Source organism: Chiloscyllium plagiosum, chromosome 24, assembly GCF_004010195.1.
Source record: "Chiloscyllium plagiosum isolate BGI_BamShark_2017 chromosome 24, ASM401019v2, whole genome shotgun sequence".
Taxonomy (NCBI): domain Eukaryota; kingdom Metazoa; phylum Chordata; class Chondrichthyes; order Orectolobiformes; family Hemiscylliidae; genus Chiloscyllium; species Chiloscyllium plagiosum.
Window position 1 is genome coordinate 1,746,496 of NC_057733.1, and position 27,816 is coordinate 1,774,311.

General features: G+C 42.1%; 1 protein-coding gene across 1 annotated transcript in view; it reads left to right on the top strand.

The window, feature by feature from the left end:
• The window catches only part of LOC122562332 (unconventional myosin-XV-like), a 447,653-nt gene that overhangs the window by 138,971 nt on the left and 280,866 nt on the right, over positions 1-27,816 (top strand). Inside the window, exons 17-22 of the mRNA XM_043715207.1 lie at positions 7,349-7,394; positions 10,075-10,199; positions 13,413-13,521; positions 14,387-14,473; positions 16,103-16,278; positions 20,093-20,183. Of these exons, the coding sequence (XP_043571142.1) occupies positions 7,349-7,394; positions 10,075-10,199; positions 13,413-13,521; positions 14,387-14,473; positions 16,103-16,278; positions 20,093-20,183 (634 nt within the window). The remainder of the gene's footprint in view (positions 1-7,348; positions 7,395-10,074; positions 10,200-13,412; positions 13,522-14,386; positions 14,474-16,102; positions 16,279-20,092; positions 20,184-27,816) is intronic.

Here is a 27,816-nt window from a genome sequence, read left to right on the forward strand (position 1 = left end):
GCCGTATATCTCTATGACTCTATGAATCAAACACCATGTTGTACCTGTCCTGGAAAGCTTGATGAGAACAAAGTAAAGGCAGATTTACTCTGTACCTAACCCCGTGCTGTATCAATCCTAGGAGTATTTGATGGTGAAAGTAAAGAGGGGGGCTGTACTCTCTATCTAGCCCTGTGCTGTACCTACCAACTTGTCCCAAATCAAGGTCCATCCTTGCCTTAACATTAAGAGAGAAATCCACCCAAATGTGGAACATTGCCCTCACTTGGGAAGCTACCTGTCATCTAAGGCTGGCATCAGTGCAAAGATTCAACTCCACATCCAGTCCGGGCGAAAGTGAGGACTGCAGATGCTGGAGATTAGAGTCAGGATTAGAGTGGTGCTGGAAAAGCACAGCAGATTAGGCAGCATCTGAGGAGCAGGAAAATCGACGTTTTGGGCAAAATCACTTCCTGATGAAGTGCGTTTGCCTGAAACATTGATTTTTCTGCTCCTCGGATGCTGCTCCCCATCCAGTCTGTGAGCGCTGCTTTCAGATATCTAACGATGGAAGTCTTTGATGACCATGTCATCTGTGCTGATGCCAAGATCCTTGTTAACAAGGCAGTCATGCTTCCAGCTTTACTATATGGCTCCAAAATGGGGACTATGCATAGATGCCACCTCAAGACCCTTTAGGAGTACCATCAATGCTGTTCGAGATACATTCTCTGCATCAGCTGGGAGGACAGGTTTACTAACATCATTGTCCTTGAAGCAACGAATAACACTAGCTCAAGCCATGACTATCCAAAATCAACAATGCTGGGCTGGCCATATGCATAGGATGCCTGAGTTCTGACTGTAAAAGCAAATCTTCTTTGTCCAGCTCAAGGAAGGCACTTGAATAAGAAGAGGACAAAGGAAATGTTTCAGAGACTCACTGAAAGCTTCCATCGAGATGTTAATAGTATTATAGCTCATAGAATTTGTAACAAAGTAGATGAATTAACAGCACAAATCATCGTGAATGATTATGATGTGGTAGGTATCACAGACACATAGTTTCAGGGGGTTCAGCACTAGCAGTTAAACATCCAATGATTTACAACTTATCGAAAAGACAGGGAGGTGGGCAGAGAGAGTGTGGTTGCCTTGTTAGTTAAGAATATAATTAAATCTATGGCACTGAATGACATAGGGTCAGATGATGTAGAGTCTTGTGGATGGAGTTGAGGAACCACAAAGGCAAAAAAACCATAATGGGAGTTATGTACAGACCTCCCAACAGTGGTCAGGACTAGGGGCAAAAGATGTACCAGGAAATAGATAGGGCATGTCAGAAAGGTAAGGACATGGTGATCTTGAGGGAATTCAATTTGCAAATGGACTGGGTGAATAATGTTGCCAGTGGATCCAAAGAAAGCGAATTCATGAAATGCTTACAGTTTGGCATTTTGGAACAACTTGTAATGGAGCACACAAGGGAGCAAACTATTCTGGACTTTGTTCTATGTAATGAGCCAGACTTTATGAAAGATTATCCGGGGGGTGTGGGATTAGACAGCCATAGCTGACAAAGGAAGTCAGGAAATGTATCATAGAAAAAGAGAGAGCCTATAAAGTGGCTAAGAGCACTGGGGATTCAGAAGATTTGGAAGACTACAAAAACAAAAAGAGAGAAATAAGGAAGGAGAGGATCAAATATGAAGGTAAGCTAGCTAGTAATATTAGAAATGATAGTAAAAATTTCTTTCAATACATAAGAAACAAACAAGAGGCGAAAGTAGAAATTGGGCTGCTCCAACTTGATGCAGGAAGGCTAGTGATAGAAGGTAAAGAAATAACAGATGAACTTAATAAGTACTTTGTGTCAATCTTCACAGTGGAATACATGACTAATATCCCAACAATTAAGTAGAGTCAAAAATCACTGGAGTCAAAGAAAGTCCCAGATGATTGGAAAATCACTGTTTTAACCCCCTTGTTCAAGAAAGAATCAAATCAAATGATGGAAAGTTATAGGTCAATTAGTCTAACCTCGGTTGTTAGTAAAATTTTAGAATCCATCGTTAAGGATTAGATTTCTAAATTCTTGGAAGTGCAGGGTCAGATTAGAACAAGTCAGCATGGATTTAGTTAGGGGAAAATTGTGCCTGACAAACCTGTTAGAATTCTTTGAAAATGTAACAAGTAGGTTAGACCAGGGAAACCCAGTGGATGTTATCTATATAGACTGCCAAAAGGCCTTTGGTAAGGTGCCTCACAGGAGGCTGCTGAGTGAGGTGTAGGCCCGTGGTATTCAAGGTGAGCTACTGGCATGGATTGAGGATTGGCTGTCTGACAGAATGCAGAGAGTTGGGATAAAAGTTCTTTTTTTGGAATGGCAGCTAGTGACAAGTAGTGTACGGCAGGGTTTAGTGTAGGGGCTGCAGCTATTCACTTTACATATTAATGATCTGATGAAGGGACTGGGGGCATTCTGGCAAAGTTCATCGATGATACGAAGTTAGGTGGACAGACAGATAATTCTAAGGTGGTGTGGAGGCTGCAGAAGGATTTAGTCAGTTTAGGAGAGTGGTTCAGGAAATGGCTGGTGAAATTCAGTGTGAACAAATGTGAGGTCTTGCACTTTGGAAAAAAGAATACCGGCATGCACTATTTTCTAAACAGTGAGAAAATTCATAAAGCCAAAGTACAAAGGGATTTGGGAGAGCTAGTTCAGTATTCTCTAAAGTTTGACTTGCAGGTTGAGTCCATGGATAAGAAAGCAAATATCATCTTCTCATTTATCTCAAGAGGGTTGGCATATAAAAGCAGCAATGTGCTACTGAGACTTTATAAAGCTCTAGTTAGGCCACATTTAGAATACTGTGTCCAATTTTGGGCCCCACACCTCAGGAAGGACATACTGGTGCTGGAGTGTGCCCAGCGGAGATTCACATGGATGATCCCTAGAATGGTAGGCCTAACATACAATGAACGGCTGAGGATCCTGGGATTGTATTCATTAGAGTTTAGAAGGTTGAGGGAGATCTAATAGAAACTTAAAAGATAATGCATGGCTTAGAAAGGGTGGACGCTGGGAATTTATTTCCATTAGGCGGGGAGACGAGGACCCGTGGGCACAGCCTTAGAATTAGAGGGGGTCAATTTAGAATAGAAATGAGGAGACATTTCTTCAGCCAGTGGAGGCAGGGACGTTCAATGTATTCAAGGCAGAGATTGATAAATTCTTGATCTCGCAAGGAATTAAGGGTTACAGGGAGAGTGTGGGTGAGTGGAGTTGAAATGCCATCAGCCATGATTGAATGGCGGAGTGGACTCGATGGGCCGAATGGCCTTACTTCCACTCCTATGTCTTGTGCTCTTATGGTCTAATACATGGGACATTCTTGTTCAGAAGGAACTGGCTTGGAGGGAACTCTTGTACGCAAGCAATTCCTTTCTGCACATCCATCAGCAAAAGGAACTGGAGAAAGGAATGCCAATAGTCTAGAGGCCAAGGACCAATTCCACCTCCCGGAAATACCTGCCAAATGTGTGGTTGGAGATGTGGCTCTAGGATCAGGTTCTTCAGCCATACAAGGACCCTCAGAACCTATGACCAGTGACACCCAATTTCCTAGGTGAACAAACATACTCTTTAGCCAGTAATTGCTGATGAATGATGACCTGTCCTGGGAGTGTTTGATAGGACACAGAGTAGAGGAGGCTTTGCTCTGAATCTATTAGAGCTCCAGTGGTAGCTTGAGCTCCTGTTATAGAACATAGAACATAGAACATAGAAATGCCATCAGGCCCAGGGGACTTATCTATTTTCACCTTATGTACCTGTGAGGTTGAGAGCTGCTGCAAAGTATGTTTAGAGGGGTGGCCACATCACAGGTTCAGAAAATGGTTGTAGGAAGACAATGGTTGACTGCAGGGTAAAAACAATGACTGCAGATGCTGGAAACCAGATTCTAGATCAGAGCGGTGCTGGAAAAGCACAGCAGTTCAGGTAGCATACAAGGAGCAGGAAAATCGACATTTCGGGCAAAAGCCCTTCATCAGGAATAGAGGCAGAGAGCCTACAGGGTGGAGAGATAAATGAGAGGACCTTCCCCCACCCTCCTCCCTGACCTATCACCTCCATCCCCACCCCCATTCACCTATTGTACTCTATGCTACTTTCTCCCCACCCCCACCCTCCTCTCATTTATCTCTCCACCCTGCAGGCACAATGGTTGACTGCAAGCAATCCAGGAGAATGAGGCAGGTAGCACAGGAGTGTCCTGAGGTCCTGTGTGTTGAATGCTTTTCTGTTTTGGACGCAGATGAGAGCACCATTTCCTTCGCAAGTTCCTTGTCCAAACCAAGCTCTTGGTACAATAGGTGTCTCAGCTGTATAGGTGGGCAGAAGAGGAGGGGAAAAGAGGAACACAGGCATCCAGAATGGTGTAGTGCCTGAATGATGCATGTCATGAGTGGCTTTCGATATGCTTCTCAGGGCAGCCAAAGGTTGTGGTCATCTCTACATCAGTACCATTGAGAAAGGTGGGAAGGGGCTTGAGCCCTGAAAGAGAACAGGGAGCTGAAAAGGAGGTTCGCAAACAGGATCTTCAGAGCAGCATTCACAGGCTTACTCCCAGTCCCACATGCCAATGAGCAGAGAACTAGGAGAATTGAGTGATTGAACATGCAGCGAGAGAGCTGGTCCAGGGAGAAGAGAAGGCATCAGATTTCTGAGGCATTAGAATCAGTTCTGGGCTAGGTGAGACCTGCACAAGTTGGACTGTCTGCATCTTATTCAGAATGCGATGAACAACCTTACAGGGAGATTTGATCGTGTCATTGGTGAGAGTTTAACCGAGATTGGCAGGGTGATGGGAACCATGAGAAAGCTAGTTTCAGGGGAATCATCACAAGGAAAGCAAAGTAGAAAATAAAAGCAGAAGATACATCAACCATCATATAAGATCAGAACAGAGAATAACGTGAAAAAGGAGAAGTAAAATGGTTGTGTCATTCGTACATAGGTTCTCAATGTGAATGCACAGATGAATATCCAAGAATATTCAGCATTTAAAAGGGATAGGCATGGAAGAATAAGAGATGAGGTAGCATTCTTGAGTGTTTGATGGTGCAGTGTAGCAGGAACAATAAAAAAAATCCTTACCTAGTTCCATGTAATGGTAGAGATGGCAAATATCATAAGGTGAAAGTGAGGTCTGCAGATGCTGGAGATCAGAGCTGGAAATGTGTTGCTGGAAAAGCGCAGCAGGTCAGGCAGCATCCAGGGAACAGGAGAATCGACGTTTCGGGCATAAGCCCTTCTTCAGGAACCTGAAGAAGGGCTTATGCCCGAAACGTCGATTCTCCTGTTCCCTGGATGCTGCCTGACCTGCTGCGCTTTTCCAGCAACACATTTCCAGCAAATATCATAAGGTTCCAAGAATGGTCCTCTGTGAAAGTGCCACAATAATACTTAATACATTGAAGTTTTCTTTTGAATTCATTCAAGGCATCTGGATGTCAGTTGCTTTTGGAGTTCACTGCACTTTCCTGATTGCCCCAGAGAACTGTCTTCTTCAACTACTGCTGTCCCTTTTGGTGTAGCTACACCCCTGGTCCTGATACAAAGGGAGTTCCAGCCAGGAGTTTGATCCAGCAACTGTGGAAAAAAAAGCAAAATAATCCCCAATTAGATGGTGATGTTCCAATGCATCTGCTGCCTTCTAGGTGGAAGAGGTTATGGATTTGGACAAAGGAACCTTATTAAGTTAATGCAGCGCATCTTGTAGATGGTATACACTGTTGCCACTGTGCATCATTGGTGAAGGGAGTGAATGTTTGCGATGTGATGCCAATCAAATGGGCTGTTTTGTCTTGGTTGGTGTCAAGCTGCTTGAGTGTTGTTGGAGTTGCACCAATTCCCACTTGGAGTTGCAAGTGGGAAGTATTCCATCACACTCATGACTTGAGCATTGTTCGATAGTGGACAAGATTTGGGGAATCAGGAGGTGAGTTACTCGCTGTAGGATTCCTAGCCTTTGACTTGTTCTTGTCACCACAATGTTTATGTGGCAAGTCCAGTTCAGTTTCTAGTCAATTAAAACCTCTATGAGGAATTCAGCAATGGTAATGGCAATGGATGATGTTTAGATTCTCTCTTGTTGGAGTTGGCTCTTGCTTGGCACTTATGTGGTGCAAACATTACTTGCTACTTATGAACCTGAGCTTGAATGTCACAAAGATCTTGCTGCAATTGAACATACACAGTATCTGAGGAGTTGTGAATGGTGCTGAATATTGCGCAAATATTACTCTACATCCCCACTTCAGACTTTATGGTGGAGGAAAGTCTGTTGATAAAGTTTACTGATTCAGTCTAGGATACTAACCTGAGGGCACAGATGATCTGGACTAAGATGATTAACTTCCAATAACCACAGCCTTCTTCCTTTGGGTAATGCCAGAGTCGAAAAGCATGGTGCTGGTAAAGTACATCAGGTCTGGCAGCATCCAAGGAGCTGGAGAGTCGACGTTTTGGGCATAAGCCTTTCATCAGAAATAGCTTATGCCTGAAATATTGACTCTCCTGCTCCTGAGATGCTGCCTGACTTGCTGTGCTTTTTCAGCGCCACATTTTTCAACTGTGATCTCCAGTACCTGCAGTCCTCACTTTCTCCTTTGTGTAATACCATCTGAGGAGAGGTTTACCCCTTGATTCCATTGATTCTAGTTTTGCTAGGGTTCCTTGATGCCACATTTGGTCAGTCATGGCCTTTTACAAAGGGTAATCACTCTCATCCTCAACTCTAGAGTTCAGTCAGTTCTTTTATGCCGCGACTGTAATGAGGTCAGGAGCTGATGGCCCTGGCAGAACCTGAATCAGCATCAGTGAGCAGGCTGTTCCTTTGCAAGTACCGTTTGATAGCATTAATGATGAATTTGCAAATATCAACAGTCGACTAATAAGATGGGAATTGGCTGAAGTGGATTTGTTCTGCTTTTTGTGGATAGGACGTTGCTGGACAGTTTTTCCACAATGCTAGTGTGGTAACTGTACTGGAATAGCTTGGCGGCTGCAGCTAGTAGTGAAGCACAAATTATTAGACAGAAACAGGCTATTCAACCTAACCAGACCGTGGTTAAGCAAATAATGTTTAACCACAATGTTCTCATATTCCTTTGTGGCCTTTTTCCTTTATGTATCTACGCAATGAAATCTTGAATTGTGTCATTACATCTGACCTGATGGTTAACCTTGGAAGTGACGTTCACAGTTCTTAGTTATCAACAGTCTCCTCCTGTCCTTCCTGTTTAATGAGGCTGTGAAATTTCAGAAAAATATTTCAATTTTGATTTTTCTTTCATTTTCCAGGTGTAACCCATTTTTCATTCGATGCATTAAGCCCAATATTAAAAAGGTATGACATTTCTTTCCCATAGCTAAGTCGAACTGTTTAATGATAGATTACAGATTCAAACAATGTCCTTTGATAATCAGTTCAAGTTTTCTTTTCTTGTACATTAGTGTTGCATTTATTTAAATATTGGCTGCACTTTTTGAGGGCAAAGCAATCGGCCGACTTTCCAAATGCAGCCAAAGTGAAAATGACAAAGTCTGCTTTCTCTGGGGATAGGGTTCAAATTTTGGGTGTGGTCTGCTCTTCAGAGGCAGGGTTGTCTGTGTTTAAATGGTGTTGGTTTCTTTAATATTGTAGAAAGTAACAAGTCCAAGTGGTAGACCAGTGTGAAAACTATATATGCATGAATGTTTGTAATATGCAATGAGCTGGAATGAAGCGAGATTGCTGCTAAAATGAAGTTTCCCAAACCCTCTTAACCAATTCCTTTTAGAAATTTATTATTGAATCAACTTTCTAAATCTTCCCAACATTGCATTCCAGATTATAAATGCTCAATGTACTGAAAAAAAAATTGTTTCCCATTGATTCATTGAGCAATTATCCTGCATTTGTCTTGTTTAGTCCCTGACCCTCCCTAACCTGTGGAAACAAATTGCCGCACGATTGACATTCCTGTCCTGAGTTCATTCCTGAAAATCCCTCCACTTTCAACAAGGCCTCGATAATCTCACCGTCAACTATTTCTGTATCAGTCTTGGAAAGCTAGTTTATTGATTAAGTTTGACCCATCAAAGACTCTCCAGACACATGTATGAGTTTTTGACTTCAAATTCTCTTGATTGTTAAACATCAATGCATTATAATTGTCCCTATTTATAAACTTTTTAAATCAATCCGTTCATACATGTTTAGACTCAGCTTTGAAACAAGTAGCGACTTGAACTAGGCCTCCTGGCTCAGAGGTGGGGCCAAACCATAACATTATTTTTATTTATATCATTTCCAAATTCCATCACTGTTCAGCTATTTATTGTTTGTTGTGTTGCTATTTGAACATTGATTACCATGCAGTTATATTCAGAGCTGTTCACCAAGCTGACCAAAGGTCAGATAATATTAGGTCGTTAACAGGGTTTGCATCTTTCTGCATTGCCAGTTTATAATGTGATTCTATCATATAATTCCCTTAACAATATCACATGACAGTTATGGATGAGGTCACTCAACCCACCTCTGTTCCTGTTGTTAAGGTAGACAAATGCTGCTGCATGCAGTATCACCTTCAATCTACCAGTTCAGCTTTCAGGATCTCAAGCTTAAAGTTATGGTTTCTTGGGCAGCAACGATTCTCATGCAGGCACCTCAGAGTACTGGAGAAGTGTCACCTGTGGTCCCTTCACAAGACCTTCCAAATACTATGGTAAGGAAGATAGTGCAACAACAACATCCTTTCCCAAGCCAGCATCAAGGTGCTAATCATGCAAAACCAGCTCCAATGGGCAAGACTTATGTTTGCATCCCTGACACCAAACTTTCAAAGCAATCTCCGAAATCTAAACTCACTCACATCAGGAGACTTCCAGGAGGACAGTGGATATATTTGAGTGATGTCTTCAAAGCTTTCTTGAAGAGATGAAACAACCTCACATGTTCATGAGAAGTCCTAGTTTTTGACCGACCAAAATGGAGAAGGCTCATTGGGAAGGCATCAAACACATTGAGAGAGTTTATCAGGATTGTGCAGAGGTGATGTGAGGGCATTGGAGGGAATGCATAAACTTCCAATACTACATTTGTTTGATCCTCAGCACCACCAGCCCTGTGTGTGACAAAGTCTGCAGATTACAGAATGGACTTACCAACCTCTAATTGAACTGGAGCAGAAGCAGCTCCCTCCCAATCCTGATGGACTGCCAGAGAAGAACGATGAGGGCAGTCATTACCTTCAGAAATGATCAATCCTTACATAAAGCACTCATGCAGCAGATGGGACATGGTCAATACCTGATAGTCGTACCGTGGCCATTAGAATAGGATAGTGAATAATGATGGCTGGAGAAGGACTCGAAAATTCTTGGCCAGTATGTTTGAAATGACCAGATTCTGAAGTGTCTCCCTAACCGGCTGGTCAGGTTAGTTTCCTGGCTGAAACACACTATGTTGTTTCTCCACTCCGTTCCTGCACAATGATCAGTCTGTTCAAACAAACTGTATGCTTTGTATTCCCTCACATTCCTCTTCTCAAATTCAGGATTATGCTCTCAGTGGTGGGGAATCTCAACATTTTCCAGTGACATTGCATAGAATTTCATAGAATCTGTAATAACAGACCAATCTTCCCATCTGGCCTATGCCACTATCTAAACGGTACACTAATCTCTCCCCCCGCCGCCTCCATGTCCCTCCATTCCCTTCTCGCTGAGGTGTCAAGTACCAATACTAGTGTACAGTTTAGAAGATCTTTGGACCAAGTCAGAATTTTTTATTGCATGTCTGAGTTTAAAGAGCAAATAGCTGAGATACTGGGTAAGTCATGTGTGCATACAGTAGCTCACTGAAATGAGCATCAAATTCCTCTGTCGGGTGGCATACATTGACAGTGTGGTACAACTGGAATCCAATGGATCAATGTGCAGGCGATAGGGGAGTGTGGTGATGGTTTGCAATGTGGCTAGTACATGTTTTATGCTGTTTTCAAATCGGATTTCATTGATCCTTTCATGGCTTCCTATGACAGATCCCTGGCCAGTTTGATGTAGAGTGCGTTGGTGCCCAACTCAGACACTCCGGGATTATGGAGGTAGTCCACATTCGAAAGGAAGGTTACCCTGTCAGAATTCTCCTGCCGGATTTTATCAGCAGGTATAGTTCTACATCTTATGCTGCTTGCGCTGGTGTTGTCCCTAACAGATTGATGGTGTGGCATGGCTGAGGGAATGATCTCCAAAGAACAATACAGCATAAGAATAGCCCTTCAGCCCACCAATAGCACTGACACATGATGCCTTTCTAAACTTTGGAGGGGACAGGAAGTCAGAGGGACCTTTGTGACCATGGATAATCTTTTGCTTTAAAATCTTCCATAAAATACTCCTCTTGTTATGTTCCTAAGAACAAGTTATTGACCATCACTGGGAATCTAACTTGAGGGTCTGCGCACAATACTCCAGGTGCAGTCTCACCAACACCTTGTACAATTGCAGCAGAATCTCCCTGCTCTTAAATTCAATCCCTCTAGCAATGAAAGCCAAAATTCCATTTGCCATCCTGATTGCCTGTTGCACATGCAAATTAACTTTTAGCAATTCATGTACAAGCTCTCCTAAGTCCCTCTGCAGAACAACATGCTACAATCTTTCATCATTTAAATAATACTCTGACCTGCTAGTTTTGCTTCCAAGGTGGATAACCTCACATTTACCAACAATGTACTCTATCTGCCACATAAAAACAATGACTGCCAGACCAGAGTTACTGGCTAACAGTGAGGATGATGTGCATCGCCTGCCTGCAGCAAGCTCTGCATGATCTGATAGGTGAGAAAAAATCGGTGTTGAATAACTGATGCATCTGGCATTTAGGAAAGGTAGGAAGCTAGGAAAAGTGGAGGGGAAGCTTTGGTAATTAAGGATAGTCTTGGTATAACAAAGAGAGATGTAATTAGTTCTGGGGATCAGGATCAGTTTGTGTAGCAATGAAAATGAATAAAAGTAAGAAGTCAATTGTGGGCCCTTGAACAGCAATCACATTGGGGTGAGATACACAGTAACACATAATAGGGGCTTATGGAGAAAGACAAAAAAATCATTGGTGACTTTACTCTGGACTGGATGAATCAGGTTGGCAAAGGTAGCCTGGAGGATATGTTCATGGAGTGTTTTCAGGACAGTTTCTTATAGCAGCACATTCTAGAGCCTTAGGTAGTAGTGATGATAGTATGACTGAATTTTTCATTCAGTTTGAGGGTGAGAAGAGTGGATCTATGACTAATATTTCAAACAAGGGAAATTATGTAGGCAGGAGATCCTCTTCCTAACTGCGTTATGGGTCAAGCTTCAGCCTGTGGACTCTAGTGGTTTAAGAAGGCAGCTCATCACCACCTCCTCAAGGGAAGCTAGGTAGGGGTGTTAAAATGCTTGTCCAGCCAGCAACACCTATGAATAAAAAAAGAGAAAAATTACTGACTAAAGTTAACCGGGACAATAGGTTAAGGGACAGGTATATAGAAATATAGTGGGTAGTGGGTACAGGAGATATTTGCATACAATAGCAGGCACAATAACATTCATAATATGAAAAGGAGCAAGGATCTTAAAACATTTATAATCATCAGGGAAAGAATGCCGAGAAAATCATTAAAATTAATCTGACAAGTCCCTTGACTGTGATGGATTTCATTCTAGGGACATCTTTAAAATTTGTTCATGGGACATAGGCCTCACTGTCCCGAGTTGCCCTTGAGAAAGTGATGGTGAGCTCTCTTCTTGAACCTCTGCAGTCTATGTATCTTAAAAGAAGTGGCTTCTGAGATAATAGGTGCCTTTTGTTTTATTTTCCAAAATCTTTTTGATACTGGAAATATCACATCAGATTTGAAACTAGCAAACGTGGCAAAATTGTTCACAATGGGAAGAAAATGGAAAGCAGACACCTTGGACACATCTACCATAAGGATACTGCTAGAATCTATTCTTAGGGTGTTTATAGCTGGGTACTTTGAGAATCCTAATGCAGTCACGTACAGTCACCATGCTTTTGTGAAAGGAAAATCATGTTTGACAAATTTGTTAGACTTCTTTGAGGGCTAAACAAGCAATTTGGATAAAAGCGAATCAACAGATTATAGCAGCACATTCTAGAGCCCCAGATTTCTGGAAGACATTTGACAAGGCACCACATCAAAGATTACTGTGCAAAGTAAAAATGTTTTGTGGTAACCTATTAACATGGATAGAGGTCAACTATTAGTAAGCAGGGGATGGGGCAATCTAATAAGTTGTGTACCACAAGGAACAGTATTGGGGTCTCAATTATTACAATTTATATCATTGATTTGGACTATGGAACCAAATGTATGAATGCTAAATTTCCTGATGGGCCTGTTTCTACACTGTAATGTAATCTAATCTAAAAAATAAGTTGTGTACCGCAAGGAACAGTATTGGGGTCTCAATTATTACAATTTATATCATTGATTTGGACTATGGAACCAAATGTATGAATGCTAAATTTCCTGATGACACAAAGATAGGTAGGAGAATATATTCTGAAATTGTAAGTTGTGAAGAGGGCATTAGGAGATATAGGTAGGTTAATCAGTGGGTAAAAATTCAGCAGATAGAGAATAATGTTGGAAAATGTGAACTTGTCCACTTTGACAGGAACAATAGATAAGCGTATAGAATTTTAACGGAAAGGGTTGACAGAAATCAATCGTGCAGCAGTATCTGGGTGACATGGTACTGTCCTTGACTGGCCCTAATCTTACCCTGGTCATTCCTGACATACGTATAGAAAGCTTTAGGGTATTTCTTGATTTTATCTGCCAACAAATTCTCATGTCCCCTCCTGGATCTTCTGAGCTCTCTCTTTAGGTCCTTCCTGGCTAACTTGTAACTCTCAAGCATCTTAACTGAGTCTTCACATCTCATTTTTACATTAGCCTCCTTCTTCCTCTTGACAAGAGATTCAACTTCTTTGGTAAACCATGGTTCCCTCACTTGACCCCTTGCTCCCTGCCTGACAGGTACATACTTATCAATGACACACAGTAACTGTTATTTGAACAAGCTCCACATTTTCAATCCCTGCAGTTTTCTTCCCCATCCTGTGCATCCTAGGCCTACCTTGTCAAATCACATCATAATTGCCTTTTCCCGAGCTCAAACTTTTGCCCTGTGGTGTCTACCTATCTCTTTCCATCGCTGAAGTAAATATAACCAAATTGTTTCTAGAAATCTGTCAGTTTCTTACTTAAATATGTTCAGGTTCATCTGTAAGAAGTTAAACATTGTTTCAGTCTAGGGGAAATTGTGCTGTCCTTGTACCACAGAGTGCTTTTCTTGCCCACTATAGATACAGCATTTTACTGAAGGGCAATTGCTCAGACAGTGACGTCTGCTCTTCTATCCTCGAGAAGGTCACTGAGGGCACTCCGGAGCTTTATCAACTTGGACTCACCAAGGTAATTAGATAAGATCAACGTACTGCAGATGTTGGAATTCTGAAACAAACTCAAAAAGTACTGGAGAAGCTCAGCAGGTCTGACAGAATGTATGAAGAGAAAAGTGGAATTAACATTTCGAGTCCAATATGACTTTTCATTGGAATTTTAAAGTATTGCTTCTTCCACTGGAGTTCTGTGCTGTGTAGAACTGGATCTGATGAAGTTCTGATCGAAGAGTCAATGGCCTTGGAACGTTAACTCTATTTTCTTCCCACAGATGCTGCCAGACCTGCTGAGTTTCACCAACAATTTCTGTTTTGTTTCAGACCTCTTGCATCCTTAAATTCTTTGTTTTTTTTAATATGATGTGTGCACCCTGCAGACATACAAGCACACTGGAAATGTATACTTTGGAATATATATAGTTGTTAGGCACTAGTTGAAAACTCGATAAATGTTAATTTGATGGCCCAACTCAACTCCTGATATTCAGCCTCAAATCTCAGCAAACTCACCAAACAAGTTAGACGTTGAGAAAATATGATATGACATCCAGAGTGAGTACCTGGCGAATTCAGCTCACTACTTGCTTCAAAGAACCTCTGTGTTGGACGCTGGATAACAACATTTCAAATTGCACACCATTGGGCAAGCCATGTCCTTAGACACTAATGTGCCAGCCTCCAAGAACCCTCATTGGGCCATGAAAAATTGCTGACAGGCAAGCTTAGTGAGTATCCCAAAATATTCGGTAAGTACATCATGTGGAAGAAAATAATCAGGGAAGGACAAGGGTTATAGCAACAAAGAGGCCAATCCGTGTGTGATGCTGAAGGACTGAGGTAGAGTGTTAAATGAGCCCTTCACATCTATCTTTACTCAGAAGAAGGCGGTTGCAAGTGCAGAATTTGAGAAGATGAACTGCGAAGTTCTTGAGCAGATTGATATAAGAAATGAGGAGGTATTGAAGGTTTGTTGAATTTAAAAATGGAAAAAACCCTAGGTCTGGATAAGTTGTATTCCAGTGTGAGAAGAGGGAGGCAATTGACACCCCAACCCAAGTTTTTAAATCATCTCTGGCCACAGGGGAGGTGACAATGGACTGGAGGATGATTAATGCCGTTCCATTTTACAAGAAGAGATCGGCAAGGCAACTATAGACACATGATTCTAACATCAGTGGTAGGGAAAATGTTGGAGAAAACTGTGACAGAGGAAATTAACCTCCATTTAGTGAGGTAAGATTTGATCAGGGATCATCACATGAGTTTGTCAGAGGGAGGCCATGCCTAACAAATCTAGTGGAATTTTTCAAGGAGGTAACCAAGTGTTTGGATGAGAATTGGGCAGTTGATGTAGCTTATATGCAAGGTCTTTTTTTTTTGTTTTTTTGTATTCATTTACGGGATGTGGGTGTCACTGGCCAGACCAGAATTTACTGCCTATCCCTAATTGCCCAGAAAGCAGTTAAGAGTCAACCGCATTGCTGTGTGTCTGGAGTCTCATGTAGGCCAGACCAGGTAAGGATGGCACTTTCCTTCCCAAAAGGATATTAGTGTACTAGATGGGTTTTTCCAACAATCAGCAAGGTCCCACATAGGAAACTGATAAAGAAGGTAAAAGTTCATTGGATCCGAGGTAACTTGGCAAGTTGGAGCCAAAATTGGCTCCGTGACAGGAGACAGAGGATAGAAGGCTGTTTGTATGACTGGTGTGCAGCAGAGTACCACAGGGATCAGTGCTGGCTTTATTATTGTTTGTGATAGTCATAAATGATATGGATGAGAATGTGGGAAAAATGATAAGTAAATTTGTGGATGACACAAAGCTTGGCTGGGTGGTTGATAGCAAGGAAGAAGGTCTGAGGAAACAGATGGAGATTATCAGGTTGGTTAGATGGGCAATCAGTAGCAAATGGCAATTTAGAAGAAGGAACAGGCCAAGGGAGTCCTCAATGAATGGCAGGACACTAAGAAGCTCAGAGGAACAGAGGAATCTTGGGGTGCTTGTCCACAGATCCCTGATTGTGACTGGGTAGTTTAATAGGATAGTTAGGAAAGCTTGTTTTTATCCATCACAGCATAGATTATAAGAGCAGAGAGGTTCTGTTAGAGCTGCACAAACTTCAATTAGACACAGTTGGGAATGAAGAGATATAGAGAAAAGGGCAAACTTGGAAACATAGGCATTTGGAGAGGGAGAATACAGTGGGCAATAGAGGGACATAGAGAGGAAAAGCATTGAAAAACAGAGAAATATAGAAAGAGGACACAACCAGGAACAAATGGATATCGAAGAGGGGGCAAACTTGGGAACAGATGGATATAGAGAGGGAGATCTGCATTTGGAAACAGAGGGATGTAGACAGAAGGACACACTGGTGAGAAAGGGTTATAGTGGTGGGGGATGCAATGAGGAACAAAGGGATATAAAGAAGGGGACATGTTGGGAGAAAAACATTAAAATTGGTGATCAAAATTATGCACAGAAATCTGGTGGCTAGAGAGTAGTAGAGGAAGATATCGGTCTGTTGAGATATATTAAAGGTGCGTTGATGAAGACCTGAAGTCTAGTGGCAACATGTTCATTGTTTCCACAGGTGTTTTTGAAGAATGAGCTTTTCAATCAGTTAGAGAATTGTTGGCGGAAGAACAAGAACTGGGCAGCTCTCACCATTCAGAAAAATGTCCGTGGCTTCATCAACAGGAAAAACTTCCAGATCTTCAAACAGAAGATAGTGATTGTTCAATCTCATATCAGAGGACACCAGGCCAGGTGAACCTCCTCTGCACCATCTCAGGGCTAGGCATGTAAAAACTATTCCATAGGTTTTGAGGCACTGACTCTCACTTATAGGAATGATGGGCTCCCTGTTGCTACACACTTCTACTAGCTTAAATATTATCTTTATTAACCACATTAAATGTGTCTTGCCCCAAGCCAACTCTGGTAGTCAACTCTGCAAAGATACACAAGGAATAGGAGCAGGAGTGGGCCATTTAGCTCCTCAAGCCTGTGCATTCAACAAGGTTTTTGCTGATCTCCCATATCAACATCATTTTCTTGCTCTAATCCCACATACATGATTCTGGTAATATCCAAACATCTATCTATCTTAGCTTTGAATACACTCAACAACTGAAACTCCATAATCCTCTGGGGTCAAGAATTCTGGATATTCACATCTCTTGAGATAAAGACATTTTTTAACATCTGAACTCTGACCTCTTATTGTAAAAATATGATCCCTGGTTCTCCAGCCAGTGAAAAAAAATCCTAACTTCCTGTATTTTTTAGAGTTTAGAAGATTGACAAGAGATCTCTTTGAAGCATCCAGAAGTCTTACGGGGTAGATATAAAAAGAATGTTTCCCCTGACTGGTAACTCTAGAAAGAGGAGACACAATCTCAGAATAAGATTGAAAGACGATATGAGGAGGAATTTCTTCATTCAGAGGGTTGTGAATGTTTGGAATTCTTGACCCTAGAAGGCAATGGAGGCTCCATCTTTGAGTTATTCAGGATAGAGAATAAAACTTTTGATATTAAAAATATTAAGGGATATGAGGATTGTTTTATGTTTTGATGGGACATCCTGTCATTCGTTTGAACTCCAAAGTTTATAGGCCCATAGGAATCAATCTGGTGAATCTTCAATTACCCTCTTTAAAAATATTAAGGGATGTGAGGATTGCACGGGAAATGGCATTGAGGTATAAGATCAATCATGAGCTTGTTCAATGATGTAGTATGCTGGAGGGGCGAAGTGGCCAAAATTGATATTTCAGGCAAAAGCCTTTCATCAGGATTCCTGATGAAGGGCTTTTGCCCGAAACATTGATTTTCCTGCTCCTCAGATGCTGCCTGACCTGCTGTGCTTTTCCAGCATCACTCTAATCTTTACTCCTTCTCCTATGTCCTATGCTAGAGTGTTTTATGTTTTGATGGGGCATCCTGTCATTCCTTTGAACTCCAAAGTTTATAGGCCCATATTCTACTTCATCTTTCCTCAGAGGACAACTCTGTCATCCCAGGAATCAATCTAGTGAATCTTCAATTACCCTCTTTAGGTCAAGTATATCATCTCTTAGGTAAAGCAACCAGACTTATACATAGTACTGGAGGTTTTGTTTTCACAAAGCCCTGTATAATTTCAGCTAGGTTTCATTTTACTGAAAAGGCCCCTGCCTCCTAACACCCTGCAATAAAGATTAACTTGCAATTTGTTTTTCTAGTTACTTGCTGCACCTACATGTTAATTGTTTCTGATTTGTGCACAACACCCCATTTCCTCTTATACTGAACATTTACTAATTTCTCACCTTTAAAAAAATCTGTTTTTCCATTTGTCCCACCAAAGTGGTTAATTCCCACAGTATACCCTTCTACCACCATCTCGCTCACTCATTTAATCTTCAATAATAACTACTGCCGAGAGGTGAAGTCCGCTTTCTGAAAAGCTTTCTGTTTCTGAGTAAGGTACTAGTGGAATCAATTTTGTGTAAGACAATTGAGATTGCAAGTATGCTGCTGTTGACAATTCAGTTCCCTTCCTCCTAATCCAATGGGGTGACTGTTATGCATTTTGCATCCCATAAGACTATAAGGTACAGGAGCAAAATTAGGCCATTCAACCCATCGAGTCTGCTCTGCCATTTGATCATGGCTGATATATTTCTCAACCCCATTCTCTTACCTTTTCCCCATAATCCTTGATCTCCTTACCAATTATGAACCTATATATCTTTGTCTTAAATACACTTGACCTCCACAGAATCTGCAGCAAAGAGTTCCAAAGAGTCACTGCCCTTCTGGCTGAAGAAATTCCCCCTCATCTCAGTTCTAAAGGATTGTCCCATCACTTTGAGGCTATGCCCAGCTACTCTCTATTACTAGTGGAAACATCTCCTCCACATCAACTCTATCCAGGCTTCTCAGTATTTTGTAGGTTTCAATGGGATCTTCCCTCATCCTTTTGAACTCTATCAAGTACAGACCCAGAGTGTTCAATCACCCCTCATATGACAAGCTCTTTATATCAGGATGATGCTTGTGAACTCCCTCCAAGACCCCATCCATAAGATGATGTTAAAAATCACACAACACCAGGTTATAGTCCAATAGGCTTAATTGGAAGCACTGGCTTTTGGAGGGTCACTACTTCATCAGGTGGTTGTGAAGGACACAATTGTAAGGCACAGAATTTATCGCAAAAATTTACAGTGTGACGTAACTGAAATTATACATTGAAAAATACCTTGATTGTCTGTTGAGTCTTTCATCTGTTCGAATACCATGATAGTTTCACTTCTTTCATGTGGAAATGACAAAACTTTTTTTAACATATTGTCTAGCTAATGCCAATTGTTACAGTTAACCTGAGAATGCAACTTTTAAAAAAATATTTTGTGATTTCCACATGAAAGAAGTGAAACTATCATGGTATTCGAACAGATGAAAGACTCAACAGACAATCAAGGTATTTTTCAATGTATAATTTCAGTTACATCACACTGTAAATTTTTGCGATAAATTCTGTGCCTTACAATTGGGCCCTCCACAACTACCTGATGAAGGAGTGACCCTCCAAAAGCTAGTGCTTCCAATTAAACCTATTAGACTATAACCTGGTGTTGTGTGATTTTTAACTTTGTACACCCCAGCCCAACACTGGCATCTCCACATTATAAAATGATGGGAAGCGTAGCTGGAATTTCAGAACACTTTCGAATTAGGAATCAAAATTATCCAATATAGAGTTCATTCTTACTTTGTAAGTAGCCAATGGAACGCAAGTGAGAGCATGTCATGGTCAATTGAGTTCCAGTTTCCTCTTTTTGGTCCTGGTGCTCTTCACCTCTGACTGTTGACTGATGATACAGCCCCAAAAAAACATCTGGCCAGTTTGTGAGGTATCTTGGTGGCACAGTGGCACAGCGGTTAGCACTGCTGCCTCACAGCGCCAGAGACCCGGGTTCATTTCCCGCCTCAGGCGACTGTCTGTGTGGAGTTTGCACGTTCTCCCCGTGTCTGCGTGGGTTTCCTCCAGGTGCTCTGGTTTTCTCCCACAATCCAAAGATGTGCAGGTTAGGTGAATTGGCCATGCTAAATTGCCCGTAGTGTTAGGTAAGGGGTAAATGTAGGGTGCGCTTCGGCGGGTCAGTGTGGACTTGTTGGGCCGAAGGGCCTGTTTCCACATTGTAAGTAATCTAATCTAATCTAATCTAATCTTATATTACCTTGTGTATGAAATCACATAAAACTGTTGTAAATGACTAATTGAGTCAACTGGTCACTTGTGATCGACTGACTTGGTTCTCTATATGGTGATCAATAATGTGACTCATTCCTGTTACGGAATCAGAAGTGAGTGACAAGGTTTGTGTCCCATGAAAAGCCAAATATCTGAAGATACGTTTTTTTAAAGTTGTGGATCTCTTCAGAGGTTCAAGAATAATAGGTTTGGCAATGTCTCAGCTGGGGATTTGCCCTTCAACTTGAGTTTTTAATGTTCACAGTTTGGAAAGTGTGTGAGTGTGTTTATCCACTGTCCTGTTCTCTAACATCATGTTCCAACTTCTGCATAAAAGGATTCGCTACAAGAGATTGAAGAGGAGCTTAGAACGATTTGGAACTGCAGTGGTCATCTCACGAGCTGTTGCTCACAGGAGACGCAATCAGGTTAGAAAATAATTGACTCACCTCTGATGTCAACCTCATCTCCTTTCTCCCTTCCCCTTTCCCCTTGAGTTATTCTCTGCTCAGTGCATTTCCATCTTCTCCTCCACATAGTCACCACATTCAATAAGCAAGGCAATGGGATATGACATTGTATAGATAGAAAGGAGAATGGTGCCTCAGAGATCATGTCTCATGTACACCCTCACCCTGTAACACCAAAAGATTGTAAGGGAGGGAGTTTCTGTGTTTCTATACATGGAGCTAGGATCACTCGGTAATGAATTCTCATTGACACATTAAAAATAACAGGAAATATGTTATCCTGGAAAATGGGTTTAAAAAGGTTAGTACTGATTGAGTGGGCAAAGTCAGAAGTCGCACAACACCAGGTTTATTTGAAATCACACAAGCTTTCAGAGCACAGCCTCTTCATCAGGTGCAGTGAGAAAGCAGAGTCACAGAGAGGTACAGCATGCAAACAGACCCTTCGATCAAACTCATCCATGCCGACCAGATATCCTAACCTAATCTAGTCCCATTTGCTAGCACCCGGCCCAAATCCCTCTATACCCTTCCTATTCATGCACCCATCCATATGCTTTTTAAATGTTGCAATTGTACCAGCCTCCACCACTTCCACTGGCAGCTCATTCCATACACGTACCACCCTCTGTGTGAAAAAGTTAACCCTTAGTTCCCTTTTATTTTTTTTCCCCTCTCACCCTAACCCCTCTAGTTCTGGACTCACCCACCCCAGGGAAAAAACCTTACCTTTTTATCCTATCCATGCCTCTCATGATTTTATAAACCTCTTAAGGTCAGCCTTTAGCCTCCGATGCTCCAGAGGGAACAGCTCCAACCTATTCAGCCTCTTCCTCTAGCTTAGATTCTCCAAACCTGGCAACATCCTTGTAAATCCTTTCTGAACCCTTTCAAGTTTCACAACATCCTTCCTGTAGGAAGGAGACCAGAATTGCACGCTGTATTCCAAAAGTGGTCTAACCAACATTCTGTATAGCCACAAGACCTCCCAACTCCTATACTCAATGCTCTGACCAATAAAGGAAAGCATACCAAAGACCTTCTTCACTATCCTATCTACCTACTTTCAAAAAGCTATGAACCTGCACTCCAAGGTCTCTTTATTCAGCAACATTCTTTATGACCTTACCATTAAGTGTATAGGTCCTGCTCTGATTTACTTTTCCAAAATGCAGCACCTCACATTTATCTACATTAAACTCCATCTGCCATTGGCCCATCCGATCAAGATCCTGCTGTACTCTGATGTAACAATCTTTACTGTGCACTACACCTCCAAATTTGGTGTCATCTGCAAACCTACTAACCATACCTCCCATGTTTCCATCCAAATCATTTATATGAATGATAAAAAGTAGTGGACCCAGCACTGATCTTTGTGGTACAACACTGGTCACAGGCCTCTAGTCTGAAAAGCAACCCTCCACCACCCTCTGTCTTCTACTTTTGAGCCAGTTCTGTATCCAAATGACTAAATCTCCCTGTATTCCATGAATCTAACCTTGCTAACCAGTCTACCATGAGGAACCTTGTCGAACACCTTACAGAAGTCCATATAGATCACATAAAACGGTCTGCCCTCATCAATCCTCTTTGCTACTTCTTCACAAACTCAGTCAAGTCCGTGAGACATGATTTCCCATGCACAAAGCCATATAGGCTATCCCTAATCAGTCCTTGCCTTTCCAAATGTATGTAAATCCTGTCCCTCAGGATTCCCTCCAACAACTTGGCCACCACCGATGTCAGGCTCACTGGTCTATAGTTCCCTGTTTTGACCTTACCACCTTACCATGTAAATAATGGTACCCCATTAGCAAACCTTCAGTCTTCCAGCACCTCACCTGTGATTATCAATGATACAAATATCTCAGCAATGGGTCCAACAATCACTTCCCTAGCTTTCCACAGAGTTCTAGGATACACCTGATCAGGTTCTCCCTGTATTCTATGAGATCTAACCTTGCTAAATAGTCTACCATGAGGAATCTTGTTGAACGCCTTACTGAAGTCCATATAGATCACGTGCACGCTCTGCCCTCATCAATCCACTTCTTCAAAATACTCAATCGAGTTTGTGAGACTTGATTTGCCATGCATAAAGTCATGCTTTGTGAGATCGGCAAAAGATTATTTAACTGGTGCATGTGCAGTGTCAGATAATAAGTCTCTGCAGGTGATCAAGAGTGTTAGATGGTTTGTAAAATATTTATAAAGTCATTGTCAGTGCTCTGCTGTCATGACAATCAGGAAGAGTGATAGGTGACATTTCAGGTCAGACACTGAATTGTAGATGTCAAGCTTTGTTTAACCTGGAATCAGGCTGGTTTTATTCCGAGAGATGGAATGTATAAGATGCCTCATTGTCTGAATGTGACTGCAAATTGTGTACTTTTTGAACAAAATAGAACATATCTGAAAATAAACAAACATCTTGGATGAAATGATTCACCCTGGTTTGGGCAGGAGGGGGTGGAAGGTGGTGGTCTGTGTGCGTGTTGGGGGAAGGGGGAAAGTGTGTGCTTGAGAGAGAGTGTGTTTGAGTGTGAGAGTGTATATTTGTGTGTGAGTGTGTGTGAGAGAGTATAGTAAGTAATTCAAAACTGAACAAACTGATTAAGTTAGAGAGATCATAGCAATTTATCAAGGTGATGCTGTCAAAACAGGACAGTAAGGAAGATTTTACAATACTAAACAATGTGGTAGGGTCTCCTGCAGCACTACATGAACCCAAGATCATGGTTGAGGCCATCTTCATTGGTACTGCACTTAGGTATCAGTCTCTGCACAGCGATTCTGCATCATTGTGTATCTCGAAGGCTGCCTTGGAGGGTGCTTACTCAAAGATCAGAGGCTGAATACCCTTGACTGTTGAAGTGTTCCCTGACTGGGAAGAAAAATTCCTGTCTGGTGATTGTTGAGAGGTGTCCACTCATCCGTTGTCGTAACGTCTGTGTGGTCTCACCAATATAACCATGCCTCGGGGCATCCTGGGCTGCAGCGTATGAGGTAGACAACTTTGGCCGAGTCACATGAGTATCTGCCATGAACATGGTAGGGGGTGGTGTTAGTAACCAAGTCAATGATCTGACCTGTCTTGCAGTGGTTGCCATTGGCAGGGTTGTGTGGTGTTGGGGTCAATGTTGTCCTGAAGGCTGGGCAGTTTGCTGTGAACAATGGTCTGTTTAAGGTTTGGTAGTTGTTCGAAGGTGAGAAGTGGAGACATAGGGAAGATCATGGTGAGATGCTCATATCATCGATGACATGTTGAAGGTTGCGAAGAACATGGCGTAGTTTCTCTGCTTCAGGCAAATACTGGATGACAAAGGGTACTCTATCAGTCTTATCATATATCTTCTTCTGAGCGGGTCATTGCGGTTTTTCATTGTGACACTTTGGAACTGGCGATCGAAGAGTTGAGGATCCTATCATGTTCTTATTAGGGCATCTTTCAAAATCTTCAGGTGTCTGTCGCATTCCTCCTCATCTGAGCAGATCCTGTGTTTATGCAGGGCCTGTCCATTGGGGATGGCTTCTTTATGTTTAGGATGGAAGCTAGAGAAATGCAGCATAGTGTGGTTATCCATGGGCTTGTGATAGAGTGAGGTACTGAGGTGTCATTTCTTGATGGAGAAGCATGTGTCCAGGAATGAAACTGATTCTGAAGAGTAGTCCATGGTATGTCTAATGGTGGGATGTAACTTGTTGATATTGCCATGTAGTCGTTTTAGCGATTCTTCACCATGGGTCCAAAGGAAGAAAATGTCGTCAATGTCTCTGGTGTATAGTGTTGGTCAGAGGTCTTGCACAGCAAAGAGGTATTGCTCAAACTTATGCATGAAAATGTTGGCATATTGGGATGCAAATCTGGTCCCCATGCTGGTCTATGTGTCTGGATGAAGAACTAGCTGTCAAAGATGAAAACGTCTTTAAGTTAAGGATGGTTAAGGATGAAGCAGATGTGTTTTTGGATGGCACCTGGAAATTGGCAGTTGTGGGTATTGAGTACTGAGGCTGTTGCAGTGATGCAGTCATCATGGGAGATGCTGGTGTAGAGTGTCGAAACGTCCATTGTGACAAGGAATGTTCCTGCTTCGACTGATCCATGGGAGCTGAGATTCTGTAAGAAATCTGTAGTGCCGTGACAGAAGCTCGGCGTTCCTTGGCATGGTTATTTTGGGGAGATCATGCAGACGCTACGACAACGGATGAGTGGACACCTCTCAACAATCACCAGACAGGAATGTTTCTTCCCAGTCAGGGAACACTTCAACAGTCAAGGGTATTCAGCCGCTGATCTTTGGGTAAGCACCCTCCAAGGCAGCCTTCGAGATACACAAAGATTCAGAATCACTGTGCAGAGACTGATACCCAAGTGCAGTACCAATGAAGATGGCCTCAACAATGGGTTTTAAGATGCCCTCAACATTGCCCGGGCAATTCGCACACAGGGATACATTGTTTGATATGATGGGACATCCAGATGTGTAGGCTTTGTAAATCTTCAGAAGGCAATAGAAGCCTCCTATGGGAGAAGGATGTGGAATGAGAGTGCATAGGATACTCTGAAGGTCTGGATCGAAGGTCTTGATCAGACTGTTGAGTTGACAGGTGTGTTCTTCAGTCAGATCGGCAGGTAGTTGTCTGTAATGTTCCTGGTTGTTCAGTTGTCAGTATACTTCTTTGCAGTAGTCCATTCTACTTGGTATGACCGAACTTAGCTACTTTGCTCGGTTTCCCCAATGTACCATGCCTCCGGGCAGCCTTGCCTGCAACGTATAAGATAGACAGTGTTGGCTGAGTCACATGAGTACCTGCCATGTACAAGGGGGGAGGTGTCCCCACGCATAATGGTGGTATCTATGTCCACACTCTGACACGTCTTGCAGCATCTACCATGACAGGGTTGTATGGGTACCCATAGGGAGGGCCTCAACCAGGACCTTGGGTTCATGTCACATTACAGGTGACCACCATTGCACTATACACACACACAGATACTCCTACACACACACACACACGCTCTCACACACACAGGCACTCCTATACACACATACACACGGACACACATATACACAAACGCACACACAGACACCCACACACACCCTTACAGACACACACACTCCCACGCTCACACATGCACCCCCTCACAGGCTTAAGACACTCTGCACTCACTACACACACACATACACTTTCTCACACTCACAACCCCCAACCCAGACACACACACACAGACAGACAAAGACCCACATGCACACACATATTTTGTGGGGTGAATTTGTACTTGCAGGATTACATTGTACTTTGCTCAAAAACTGCATGCAAACATGTAGAACTCTGAGCTCAAAAACTGCATGAATTCATGTAAAGCTCCGTTATCTCACTTTTTAGATTAGAATCAATCTAAACATCATGGTATGGACAGAGAACACAGGGGGCCAACACCTTCAACATATTGTTTAGCTATCACCATTGTTAACAGCTAACCCGAGAATGCAACTTTTTAAAAAAAGGGTTTTGTGATTTACATATGAAAGAAGTGAAACTATCACGGTATTCTAACAGATGAAAGGCTTAACAGACAATCAATTTTTCAATGTATAATTTCAGTTACATCACATTGCAAATTTTTGCTATAAATTCTGTGTGTTAGGAATGAGCCCTCCACTACCACCTGATGAAGGAGCGATGCTTCGAAAGCTAGTGTGCTTCCAATTAAACCTGTTGGATTATAACCTGGTGTTGTGTGATTTTTAACTTTGTACACCCCAGTCCAGCACCAGCATCTCCAAATCATGTTTAAAGATAAGGATTGTTGAAGGATTCCTGCATTTCTTAATGTGGAGGAGCCAGTGTTGGACTGGGGTGCATAAAGTTAAAAATTACTCCGCATCAGGTTATAGTCCAGCAGGTTTACAGCTCAGCTCTGGTACCCCATTACTAGAAGGATGTGGAAGCATTGGAAAAGGTGCAGAGGAGGTTTACCAGGATGTTGCCTGGTCTGGAGGGAAGCTCCTTATGAGGAAAGGCTGAGAGACTTGGGTCTGTTCTCATTGGAAAGAAGAAGGCTAACAGGGGATTTGATAGAGACATACAAGATGATCAGAGGATTAGATTGGGTAGACAGTGAAAGTCTTTTTCCTTGGATGATGACATCAGCTTGTACGAGGGGGCATAACTACAAATTAAGGGGTGATAGATTTAAGACAGATGTCAGAGGCAGGTTCTTTACTCAGAGAGTGGTAAGGGCGTAGAATGCCCTATCTGCTAATGTAGTCAACCCAGCCACATTAGGGAGATTTAAACAATCCTTAGGTAAGCACATGGATGATGCTGGGATAGTGTAGGGGGACAAGCTGAGAATAGTTTACAGGTCGGAGCAACATTGAGGGCTGAAGGGCCTGTTCTACGCTGTATTGTTCTATTGTTCTATGTTCTAGGTTTATTTGGAAGCATGAGCTTTTGAAGCGCTGCTCCTTCTTCAGGTGGTTGTGAAGCAGGACCATAAGACACAGAATTTATAACAAATGATTGTGGGCGGCACGGTGGCACAGTGGTTAGCACTGCTGCCTCACAGCGCCTGAGACCTGGGTTCAATTCCTGCCTCAGGCGACTGACTGTGTGGAGTTTGCACGTTCTCCCCGTGTCTGGGTGGGTTTCCTCCGGGTGCTCCGGTTTCCTCCCACAGTCCAAAGATGTGCAGGGTTAGGTGAATTGGCCATACTAAATTGCCCATAGTGTTAGGTAAGGGGTACATGTAGGGGTATGGGTGGGTTTCGCTTCGGCGGGTCGGTGTGGACTTGTTGGGCCGAAGGGCCTGTTTCCACACTGTAATGTAATCTAAAATGTAATCTAAGATTACAGTGTCATGCAATTAAAATGATATATTTAACAAATTTAGGTTGAAAAACATAGGGATAGAGGAGTCCCCTGGGCCAGCTGGGATATACCACAGGTTAATACAGGAAACGAGGGAAGAGATTGCTGCGCCTTTGGCGTTGGTCTTTGCGTCCTCACTGTCCACTGCAGTAGTGCCAAATGACTGAGGGGGGCAAATGTTATTCCCTTATTCAAGAAAGGGAATAGGGATAATCCTGGGAATTACAGTCAGTTTTTTTTTGGCTTGATAATGCTTCTGAGGGCTTTATTTTTTTTTATATAGATATTTTTACTAGAGATTTAACATTTTTACAAGTTTACAAAAATAAACAAAACTCTCAAATACAAACATTGATATACAATTAAATCAAATATACAATAGCCAAAATTTAACAAAAGAAAAAAATACCGAAAAAGAAAAAAAGACAAAACTCATCTGTCTACTAATCTAACCTACAACTAACCAGAGTGTATATTTAAGTCTCTTACATACTCGGAATGTGTTAACATCAAATGTAATAAAACCCGTATTTGTGCGGGATTCCTCTCCTAAGGGGCCCCGGACCAGCCAGGTTTGTAATCTCAATTAAATAAAAGCCCTTGTTAGGATAGCCAAGATATCTGTATTTATGTAATTCAAGAAGAGCTGCCATATTTTATAAAATAATTCGGTCTTTCGGTGCACCATATTTGTAAGGAAGTCAAGAGGAAT